Source organism: Magallana gigas, chromosome 2, assembly GCF_963853765.1.
Source record: "Magallana gigas chromosome 2, xbMagGiga1.1, whole genome shotgun sequence".
Lineage (NCBI taxonomy): Eukaryota > Metazoa > Mollusca > Bivalvia > Ostreida > Ostreidae > Magallana > Magallana gigas.
Genome location: NC_088854.1, coordinates 22,216,651 through 22,229,342, shown reverse-complemented (window position 1 = coordinate 22,229,342; position 12,692 = coordinate 22,216,651). Strand labels below are relative to the sequence as shown.

General features: G+C 34.4%; 1 protein-coding gene across 1 annotated transcript; it reads right to left on the bottom strand.

Moving 5' to 3' along the window:
* Window positions 1-3,086: 3,086 nt before the first annotated feature.
* Window positions 3,087-12,072, bottom strand: LOC105343926 (vascular endothelial growth factor C). The gene is given in 7 exon segments (XM_011451443.4): window positions 3,087-3,430; window positions 3,433-3,470; window positions 6,591-6,883; window positions 7,625-7,818; window positions 8,280-8,318; window positions 8,416-8,503; window positions 11,898-12,072. Coding segments are annotated over 7 exon segments (810 nt in total). The 5' UTR covers window positions 11,958-12,072; the 3' UTR covers window positions 3,087-3,332.
* Between the last annotated feature and the right edge of the window lie 620 nt (window positions 12,073-12,692).

Below are 12,692 nucleotides of genomic sequence, written 5' to 3'. Positions count from 1 at the left end.
CTTCCGTTTCCAACGGAAGACCTTATAGTTTTCGTACTGTTTCTTATTATTAAGGTCTTCCGTTTCCAACGGAAGACCTTATTGTTTTCGTACTGTTTATTATTATTTTTTTTTTCCAAATTTTGTGCACGCGATTTCTCGAAAACTACTCAACCGATCTGAACAATTTTTTCACAGATGATGGGAAATTATCTGAATTTTATATGTTTTTGAATTTTTTGTCGTCGTCACTTCCGGTCCGGATTTACGGTCGATTTTGTAATTTTTGACGACCAATTTTGTGCAGAGTTGATCTCAGAAACTATAAAAGATATGACTTTGAAATTTTCAGGATAGGTAGAGCATGGTTTGAAGTTGTGCACTATTTAGTTGTTTTGCATCAGTGGCGCTATTCCTTGGAGCTCGCTTAGGCACAAAAATGGGGTACAGATTTCGAATCAAAATTTCCATATGTTTTGATCAGTATCTTTTTATCAGTTGATATTTTGACAAGACATATAGAACAAAAGTAGTAGAGAATCAAAAGTTCTATCCAATAAAATCAAGAAAAAGGGGCTGGCCCCTTTAATTAGGGACCAAGAGACTCGTAAATTCTATTACGAATAACTTGAAAACGATAAATATTTTGTTATGCATTATAAAAATTAAAGTTGTTGATCTCTACATTATCGGTTTGAAAGAGTCATCGTCAGGCCCATGTCTGACGTAATTAGGGTTTTTATTTTTTATCTTCAATTTTCTTTTTTTTTTTGGGGGGGGGGGGTAATTTTGAAATTCTATCGATATCTCATGGTATCATTTTATCTATAAAAAAAAAAATCGGACGGAAGACCTACTCGTTACTCGTAACGAGGTCGTATCTAGTTATTATTATTTTTTTCCACGAATTTTGTGCACGCGATTTCTCGAAAACTATTCGGCCGATTTCGACCATTTTTTCACAGATGATTGCCAGTGGTCATAATTCTAGAAGTTTTTTGAAATTTTGAAATCGGCACTTCCGGTTCCGATTTACGGCCGATTTTGTAAGTTTTTACGACCAACTTTGTGCAGACATAAACTCAGAGACTATCAGAGATGTGAATATAAAATTTTCAGGATAGGTAGACCATAGTTTGAAGTTGTGCACAATGCAATTTTTTTACGCCAGTAGCGCCATTTCTATGAGCTCGCCTAGGCTCGAAAATTGGGTACGAATTTCGAATCAAAATTTTCATACGTTTTGATCTGTATCTTTTTATGAGTTGATATTTTGTTAAAACATATATTATAAAAGTAGTAGATAATCAAAAGTTCTTTCCAACAAAATCAAAAAAATGGGGCTGGCCCCTTAAATAAGGGGCCAAGACACTCGTAAACTCTATTACAAATAACATAAAAACGATAACGATTTTGTTATGCATTATAGAAGCAAAGTTGTTAATCGTAACAATATCTAATAGGTAAAATCATTGCCACGCCCATTTATTACGTAATTAGGGATTTTTAGGGGCCAAAGTACTTAAACTTTGACGCAATATATCTAGAGAAGTAGACATATTTTGTTAAGCATTGTAGAAGAGAAAATGTTTGCATTGATGATTCTAATCGATTCCATTAATCAAAATAACAATGTATGTCCCCATTAAGGATCTAGAAGGCTGGCCCCTAAAATATTCAATCATTTGTATCTCAAAAATGATCAACAATTTTAGATGGGTGTAAGAACAAAAAATGTTAGAATTCTTAAGACATTTTCAAAGAAATCAAGAAATAGGGGCTGGCCCCTTTAATAAGGGGCCAAGACACTCGTAAACTCTATTACAGATAACTCAAATACGATAAAGATTTTGTAATGCATTATAGAAGCAAAGTTGTTGATCGTTACAATATCTATCAGGTAAAATCATTGCCACGCCCATTTATTACGTAATTAGGGATTTTTAGGGGCCAAAGTACTTAAACTTTGACGCAATATATTTAGAAAAGGAGACATATTTTGTTAAGCATTGTAGAAGAGAAAATGTTTGCATTGATGATTCTAATCGATTCCATTAATAAAAACACCAATGTATGTCCCCATTAGGGATCTAGAAGGCTGGCCCCTAAAATATCCAATCATTTGTATCTAAAACATGAATAACAATTCTAGATAAGTGTTCGAACAAAAAATGTTAGTATTCGTGAGACCTTTCGAATGAACTCAAGAAAAAAGGGCTGGCCCCTTAAATTAGGGGCCAAGACACTCGTAAACTCTATTACACATACCTTAAAAACGATCAAAATTTTGTAATGCATGATAGAAACAAAGTTGTTGATCGTAACATTATCAGTTTGTAAAACTCATTTCAAAACCCATTGATGACGTAATTAGGGATTTTAGGGATATAAAATCTTAAATCTTTAATGTGCTGTATGTGAAAAGGCAAAACTCTTTGATAAGCATTTTAAAGGATATTGACGATGGTATATAATATCTGAAATGGAGTGGTTATCTCAAATTTCATTGATATTTTAATCGTATCGTTTAAAAATTGAACGGAAGACCTACTCGTTACTCGTAACGAGATCGTATCTAGTTTTTTTTTTTTACAGTTTTACCTACGCTCACAATACTTGAATAAATACACTTACGCCAGTGGCGCTCTTCGAGAATTCAGTGTTAGTGCAGATTGGCTTAGTTCTCTCTTCAAATCTTTTCACACGACCATTAAACCAATTATTTCTAGAATTATAGTCATTTAAAAGAAAAACTAGCCATTCAATGCCATTGTTATATTGTTTATTTGTACAAAAACAGAACTATGCAAAAGGTTAATTCCTAATAACTCCACTTTGTGTCGCTTTGTACCGATTTACTTGTCAACAAAGTAATCTCTGCTCCCAAAATCTAAACAATTTGATTATAATATATATCACACTTGCAAGCAAAATTCTGAATTATCAGTGTGTTTCAATTGTACTATATTAGTTTACAAGAGTAAAATTGACATATACAAACAGTTGGAATCACTTTTTTTCAATGTGCAAATTGAACAATATGTTGAAAACAAAATTCAGACTGAACAACAAATAAGATTTTATCATAATCTCAACGTCTGTTCTGCCATGATACTTTGATCATTTATTTACATTCTTATCATGAATGAGCCTAGAAGAGCAAATCATGCATCAACTGCTACACCCGCCCTGCATTTCTCAACAGTCGTCTTCTCTCAAGCGCTTGTCGTCTGCGCCTTAGCTGGGGCAGACGTGGGAAACTGAACTGAAGCATGCACTGACAACGCCCGTTGATGGTCGAAATTTTAGGGGTGGTTCCTGCTGGACACGGCACCAATGGTCGACAGGGGGCGTTAGGTAAATTCAGGACCAGCGGCGGTAGGGTCGGGGCGGCAGTGGTAGGGGCCGGGGTGGTCACCTGTGCGGCCAGCTCTAGGAGGTTCCTGATTTCCTCGTCAGTCATTCCAGAAACGCCTTGTCGCAGCTCACATCTAGAAAGACAGAGCATAGTTTGATAATTCTTCATGTGAGAAATACATTGTATGAAAAACTATTCTAACAATATCCTTGCAGAAACGATTCCTAAAGTACATGAAGGTTATTATTGACGTTTTATTTTATCCTTATTCACACCCACACTCACAATCTTTAATTAGAAGAATGGTGCTCATCTATTTGAATAAATTAAACGATATTACACACATTTATTTCAAAAAAATTCAAACCACATTACAAACAAATATTTTGTGTCAAACTGGTTTAGTTCACAGGCACGTAGCATCGGTTTATAAAAAGGGGGGGGGGGCAAACTCATCCAAAAAAAAATTGGACCAAAAAAAAAAGGAATTCTCAAAATCATGATGAAAAACCTAGCCCGTGTGGGAGGAACTCATTCAAAAAATCTATACAAGCAGACAAGCTTGTTCCCTCCAAACATAATAGTGTACCACGATAATCGTAAGACGCAAGTACGGTCTCTATAGGCATCGTACGTTGCTAGTGGCAACTCGTCTACGAACAAAATTGTACCTACATGTACGACTGGCACGTCAAATGTCCGTCCGTCTGACGTTGCACTTTCAATACAACTTCAACATGATTTTTTAACGTTAACGCCACGACTGGCAAAACCCGTAGCACACGCACGATCACCAAATACGTACGGCCAGTTGTGACTGAGGCTAACTGTATATAACTACAATTTTTAGGTATCTTAAAATGTCTGCAATAAGTTTGGGATGTACATGTATTTGTTTACTGTTCCTTTAAAACAAAATGTTATTCAGGACGTCCGGAAACAAGTTTCTGATTTGATATTATTCTGGCGATATTCAAATCTACGAGCAATCTATTCATGGAAATCTGTATCCAATTATCTTTTGAATATTCGAAGCAGTGATAACATCCGTAATCTTATAGGTTACAAATGACGTCAGACATTTATGTTTACAAATGCAAAGAAGAATTACGGCGTAAAGATAAGCATAACTTTTTAACAAATATATAAACTGAATATGTAAACAATTTTCAATTTAAATAACAATCTTCAAAGACTATATTATGGTGTTTACTATTCAAAGATCAACAGTAAACTAAGATCGTTCTTCTCTTGCTATATTATCTACGCAACTCGGAAATGTTTTGCAAGGGTCTTATTACTCTTGTTTACCAACAATGATGCTAATTTTGCCACGTATTTATAAACGGTTGGCACTATGTAATACTGTTCACATCAGCATCTTTTTTTTTTCATACAAAAAGCTTGAAGAATAGGCGCAGTTCTCCTATAGGACGACAGAGGTATTAATATTCAGAGGAGCTTTCATTGTAATCTATGGCGGTCACATATAATACAAGAAATCTCTCTTGCCCAAAACAAAGTTCACTGACTCATAATAGCCGGGTGAGCACCATTATTCTATGGTAATTCCTGAAAGAACGTGATGAAATATGTACATGTATATCAATAGTGACCATTAGATGAACCCTCCCAAACATTCATGGACATTGATTCAAAGAATTCAAAGCTTTCGCCGATATGGTACTTTTTGAAGACTAAGGGGATATTTTGAGAGACAATACAATCTAGGTGTTCCAATTCAATTATATAAATGGCGGTCTTTAGAGTTATGCCCGTCTAATGGAATACATCATTGGTATGTATGAATAACCCGCCGGACACTAATTGCATTAATGCACGAAAACTGAAGTGCTTCCTTTTAGACAGAGCTACGCTTTTACGCACCATGATTTTTACTTTCATACCATAAGTACCATATCGGCGAGTGCAGCCCCGAATTTATGGTTGATACTTTGGATAGTGAGGGAAGTGGAATTTGCTCACAATGGTTTACGCAGTTATACGAAATTTAAGTTGCCCAATCTTGCAAATTCAATCTTGATGATAGGAAGAACAATATGAGGGGGGGGGGGTAAACCTAAAATTAATACTTTTTTCTAGTATTTGTTAGAAAAAATGGTTATTAGACTAGTATGTAAAGATGTAGAAAATTTTCCAAAGAGTAGAGATTTTGTGGTTATCTTTCAAGATTGTAGGCAAATTGAACATCAGTTTATCGATGTGTTTCATGTTTTTGTTATGAAAATCTTTTAACGTTTTTTTTACAAATACCATGTTGTATATCTTTTGGTTTCACAGACTAGTTAGTAAAATCTAGTATTATCAAACATAGTAAGACAAACTTTTACATCCACCAAGTAAGATTCTCACTATTTTTTTTTTATGGAAATTGATTGTAATTCATAACTCTGTAGAATCTGACGGGACTGAAATCTAGATGCTCCTTATACCTTTAGCAAACCAATTGCAAGAAAAAGCACGACTGAAAAAATAATCATGATGATGCCAGACTCAATTCCCATAGGAGACGATTTAAATACTAGTAGCTGTTTCTTTTATCTAACGTACTGATGTACATTAATTTACAATAAAAAGAAAATTATATGTCTGACTTTTTCCTACCAATCGAATAGTTTGTTAATAGAAAGATGTAAATATACATGTATAAACAACAATATGATTAATTTTATGATTCATGTGGGTAATGAAGGTAGCGATCATTGCAGAAAAAATACATATCTTTTTCTGTAATGTCGCCACCCTGATATTCCGCATGAATCATCAAAGAAAGCATTTTATGGTTTAAAATTAACACAGTTTACAAGAATATCTCAAGGACCTGAGAACAATATGGGAGTAAACTTTCTCTTTTAAAATATGTCCACATGGGATGCATATCGAAGTCACTCAGAAATATATTGAATATTATACCATGTGATCTCTTCCAATTTAAGTCTATTCACGTGGGTGTTTGAAAAGTACATGTAGAGGTAAGGGTTTTCATTGGCTGTAACGAAAAGGTCATGACCGCAGCTCTGCAAATGGGAAGGAGCTGTTTTCGCAAGTCTGACTTATAAGGCACACAGATGTACAAATGTCATGACTAAAATTTTATGCAAAATGTTTGTTCTCTCTCCAATACTTTCTGTCTTAAATATTAAAAATTGCAATATGACCACTTTGTATAAGCAAGCCTTTAGTTACCGCCTTGCCGTGTTTATCCATTCTTCCTCTTACCAGAAATACTCACCCACAGGTACTGTCACTGAAGCGTGAAAACCCCGGGCAGTTATCAATCGTCTGAGCGCATTTACAACTGCATGTGTCTTCGTCCCAAACTTGGTTTGGTGCACACCGTACGCTTCCTCTATTGGTACACATGCACCGGCATTCACGCGCTATAAAGGACTGAAGGGGATTACAGTGATATGGCTTTACAGTGCATGTTGGTTCACAAGAATCATGCTGGGTGATGTTTACTAGTTGTAAGCCCTCATAGTCAGTGCTGGGGGACCCTGGGTATGGAATAGTTGACTTAAAGACCTAAAAAAAAAGATCACATAATAACCGTAAAACTTGGGATGATGAAAAAAGTCTGTAGTTTTGTGTGTGTTTTAGAGGGTGGGTTGTCCCTTTGTTTGGTTTTTAAGGTTAATGATAAGGTTAATTAAGGGGGGGGGGGTAATGAGACTTGGTGTATGTCAACTAATCACTCATTAGCTCTTTTCTTAACGTTTAAAAATGATTTTTTTTAGCCCTAAAATTACTTTTATATGTCCCAGTTTATTGTTTTAAAGCGTTTGCAACGCAAAATCCCTGAACACTTCCCTTCCTATTTTGGGTTATGTATTGAAACCTGAACCGGTAAATGGGGCGTTCAAAACAGAAAATCTGGACCTTTTTCCTTTCAGTGGATAAACGTAGTTTGGGTACAAAGGTACTGTAAATTCCTAATTAAACCCGAGGAATTAATATCCGCGTAAAATCGCGAGAAGCCCATCTCGCGAATTTTAAAATCTCGCTTTTAATTTTCGGATATATGTAAATTACATGAAACTATGATAAAATTTCGGCAATCGCGATTTTATGTTCTCGCGGTTTGTTGGACAAGCGTTCAATCGCGGAATTTTAAAAGTACTCGCGTAAAATAAGGAAACTACAGTATTCATGATTATCAATTCAAATATTGAGAAAACAGTGGAGGAAGCAGAAACTTGGGACATTAATTTCTAGCAAAATTTTAGTTTTAGAGATTGCATTTTATAAATTCTTTTATTCTCTTACCACAACGTGCTTCACGCTGGTTTGTTTGGGCGCACAGGTAAGGACCTCAGATGGAGCACACCCTCCACAGCGTAACACCCGAGTACACGGTGGGTAGTAAATAACGTTGGGGTCGGTATATCGTGGTATGACTACACATTGGTATCTAGGTGAGCAGTAATCGTACTGGGCTAAATCAGACATGCTCAACTCTCCTGAAATATCAAAAAAAGGCATTTTTTGAAATGAGTCCTAAGTCTTCTATACATATCTTTTTTATGCGTACATACAAAAACGAAGGGGAAATTAAGATCATATTTTTACATATAAATGAAGTGTAATTGTACGCATTTTACCGAAATATTTACATTTATTTCAATGTCTTTTTTGTCTGTTATATTACTACGAATCGATTTCGTTCTGTTCAATAAATTAAAATGTCCCATACAACCTTAAATGTCAATACTCTAATATTGCTCAGAATTATTTAAAAATAAGCAAAATGGAATCATTTTTGGAATATTATTAGGTGATAATTTCGGTCGGGGCGGGATCAAATGTATCATAAAGCCCTTCGGCTTTATGGAATTTCATAATACTCAAAAAATGATTTCTTACTGAATTCCTTAAATAAATTTTCAAATAACAAGCAAAAAAAAGTATAACGCAAGCTTACCACCAACATGTTCCCTAGCTTCGTCAGAATTGATGATTTCTAAAATAAGAAAATGTATTTGTTTATATTTTACGCAACGATAACTAGTAATGTTATATGGTACGTACATTGGTAAGTTCACAATTCTAATACCCACCTGATAAGGTTACTGGTCGGCCATTTTTCCTCATGAGTTGAAGGAAGTCCTCCGTTCTAGTCATATTCTTTAACAGTTCCAAATCTGGCTGCATAGCAATCATCAAAATAATAGGTCACCATAGTTTAAGATACAGAATCACAATACACATCACAACAGCTCAAAAGAAATAGTCGAAAAAATTATCTCGTTATTACGAGAAAATTAAAGATCTTTCCTATACGACATAAATATTTCGATATATGTGTTCTTTCTCGTAATAACAAGATAATTTTCTCCTTTTTCTGAGAAAAAAAATATTATGTAATTATGTGATCGATATTTCGCTTTCGTTATTGTCAAAACACGATGCAATTACGAGAAAGTTATATCGCCATTACGAGATCAAACATAAAATATTATTTAAAAGACAAATCGATCACTTTATATAGGGATATAAATTTATTTCATAAATTCTTTTCTTAAAGTTATCATTATTAATATAGTGCTTTTTTTCTAAATGCGTTATACGTATTGGGTTCTGAAAAGTGTATAACTTGTTTAATTTGAACAATTAATAACAAGCGTCACAAACGACACCAAGTCATACCAAAAGAATTTTTGAAGTCTTTATAAAAGTTGAGAGAATGCATGAATGATTTTCTCCCCCTCAAATTGATCGTTATAGGTTCTATGACCCGTTATCACACTATTTCCCTGGTGAATCAAAAGATCAATCTGGCTGGGTTTCAATTATCTTATTCCTTATTTATACTTCTCCCAAAATCTTTCGTGTTTATAGTACATGTATTTGCATTTGTAGTCTATTGTTCAAGCATTTTGTTGCAAGGAATCTAACCAGAATTTCCTGGGTTCAATAAAAAAAATCGAATGTGTTAAATTTTATCAAGACTTATCTTAAACGTAGGTGTTCTGAATCCAAATCCTGCGTATTTAAAAAGTTTAGCTGTGCGTTTTACATACGCATCTTCGCATTGCTAGATATACGGTATTTACAATAAGTCAATCTTTAAGAGAGGGATATTATTCTATGCACAGTAATTGGGTGCACCCCATTTATTCATCAATTTGCACATTCAAATTTTTTCTTGTTTGTTTTGTTAATTTTGTTTATTTTTCGTTCTTTTTTTTATATCGCTTCAAAATGTTTCACCGTTTTATCTAAACTCATGTCGGTACAATTCATCATTCTTTTAATTTTCTCTTGTCATTTGGAAACGTTGATAACGGACTAAATCACTCTTAAATTCAAGTAAATGTATGTCCTGTTTGTTATTATGTTGTCGTAACCATACATTTTGAATATCCTTTTTCTCACAATTCAACTTACAAACAGGTCATTTGTGAGTATGGTGTATATAATCTATCGTGTGTACCTTTTACACAATTTTGTTTAACATCACACGTACGCCATTTCTAGAAATTTTGCGGAACCTGCACCAATTAATGTCCGTTTATTTTTTGTTGGCAATTTCTCTTTTCTTTGACGCCCTTTAGATAAAAAGACATTGGGAAACAACCGACGCTTGTAGGCTAAAGTTATGGACTAATATCACTATACATGGTTTGAATGTGTATCAAGTTATGGTGCAGACTTAGCTGATAAAACGTTTCTCGGGTTACAAAAGTTTGACGATAATATTCGAACCTATTATCAGTTTGATAGCGGTGATGCAACACGTTTTTTAACAGACTTATTCAGGTCAACAAATCGTGTTCGATATCAATCTACGTGCTGTGAGGGAACGTAAATATGTCAATAAACTTAATAAAACCGACGCGATTAACTACGTGTTTTAAGTATTTTTTTTTCGGTGCGTGTGGTTTTTTGTTTAAAATTTATAACCATCACACAAGTACAGCGTGATTTGGTTAGAGTTCGCAGCCGCGTGAATGCGTCGACCTTGAGATACGACCGCCGTAGAAACTAAACTGATCAACATAAATGTGTTAATATTGATAAGGAATATCAATTTGAAATTTTAAAAAAAATATCAATTTTATTTACCCACTGTTAAAACAACAATGTAAAAACTGAAAGTTTCAAATTAAAGAACAGCAAAACTCTTTATTGGTATCAAAACACTAAAATGTCTTATCGGTTTAATTCACGTGTGTAAAAGAGTTTAATACATAAATGACGTCAACTTGAAGTGCGTTAAAAAAATGTTTGCAAATTTTTGTAAAATGAAGTTTCCTTGAAAGTTTGTTGTTATAGACATCTTATTCACCCCCCCCCCCTTTTACAATCTCTGACACCACACTCAAACTCAGACACCACACTCAAAAGCTAGAAATTTTTCATTATCACGTTATATTGAATCCAATAATTCTTCTATTCGAGCGCATTAAATACACTTAATAGAATAAAATCGGTACACGACATCTTCTATTCTAATTACAAACAAATGGACGGTCTATCAGGAATCTTCTCGCCCCATTATTGTGAGATAATGGTGAACACGGAGGCCATTGATTTCAGTCTTCCGTCCTGGACATCACATATACATCAGTGTCCGGCAGATTATGGACCGGGGATTGAATCGCGTAGTTAATTAGAGCTTGTCAACCACCCCCCTCCCCCTTCTGGCTTAAACAAAAGATCATTTATTCAATGCAAAAAAAAAAGGATTCTGAATTATCAACAACCTATGTGTACCATTCAAATCCACCATTTGTTATTTTTAAATATGCTTTTGTAGCCACAGTCTATGTATTTCAATTAAACAAAACAGTGACTGATCATTATGTTAATCTAAACTAAAAACCCGAATTTGAACATTCATAAGTTAATTTTTAAACGGGATTTTTAACTGTCTGAAACTGGCCCTTTTTAAAATAGTAGTAGATCATGATTGCGTTCGGGTTTTTTTTTGGGGGGGGGGGGGGGAGGAGGGGGGGGGGGATATGTAAAATTTTATTTAGTGAGCATGGTGCACGCATCACGTTTATTGGCTTTCTATGTGGTCGACATCAGAAACAATAGCTGGCAATAGTTGATGCTAGTGGGCCGTCAATTAATATTATAAATGAGTCACTGTAAAGCGATTTCCATTTTCAAAATACGTTTTATTCTTTAAACTGTGTGATAAGCAGCTAATTTTTATAAACTTTTAATTTGTTAGCATTTCCAAGTTTGTTAAAGGCAATTAATCCGCGCCGATGGAATGTGACAACAATTAGAGGTGTCTATCTCCCCGCCCCTCCGGAAAGCATAATTTAATTACATCTTGTTTTCAGTTATATACTAAATGATATCAAAACGGTTTTCTTTTTTTGTATAATACAATATAAAACTAGAGAAAAAAGAACATTAATATAGAACAACAATAACAATTTATGTACAATTAAGGCATGAAAGGTTGCCACAAAAGAGAGAATAATATTTTAATAATATAAATAAATAACATTTCTAAATATTGAATTAAAAAATCGCGATCATTTTTCTATCACAAATATCAGAGAGAGAGAGACATACGTACCTGTGCCAAACTGCAGAGCACAAGTGATAAAAAGAGGCAAGCTCGCATTAGTATGTCCATGGCTACAAGTTTTCTGATAGTAAGTGAGACTGCAAGTCAATTTATAGAGATTCAACAAACTCCATCTAGCGGTGATGAGAGCAATGTCGATAATACGTATATCAGTCAAGAATCGACCTGCTTGCGTTGATTGGGAGAATGACGAATATATACTGTTTATTATCAAGAATGTTTACTTCTTTGAATAAAAAAACTCATTGCGTTATCAGCTTTCTTTGTAAACCGGGTCTTTATGCATGTGCTTGTAATTCCTGCCCCTTAAAGTTTGTCCCACTCGGTTTCCTTTGGTATGTAAATTGATGTCACTGAAGTGCATGTGAGTACTTAAGTATTTCTATAAAATGTAGAAAATTCCTACAGTAATTGTAAAGAAATCACTACGGGGTTACGTTCAGACGAACTGTACCAATACTTAACACCAGGCGTCTTTAATCCGTCGTATATTTAATATCTTGTACATGTACTTGACCAACTTTCCTATTCTAACTTGTCCATTCATTGGCGGATCTAGAAATACTAGTGGGCCACCTTCCGGTGGTTGTAAACATACCCCTTTTCCTGGGGCATTTTCTTCTCGAAAACTATAGTGAAAGATCATTTTGTAACATGAAAGTACACGTATCATTTATAACCGGCATATCCATAGATCGATTATACACCAAAAGATATACTTGAATAATTATTCAGTGTTATGTACACATGTCGTTAAAAAATATAGTTTTTTGCAGGAAGATA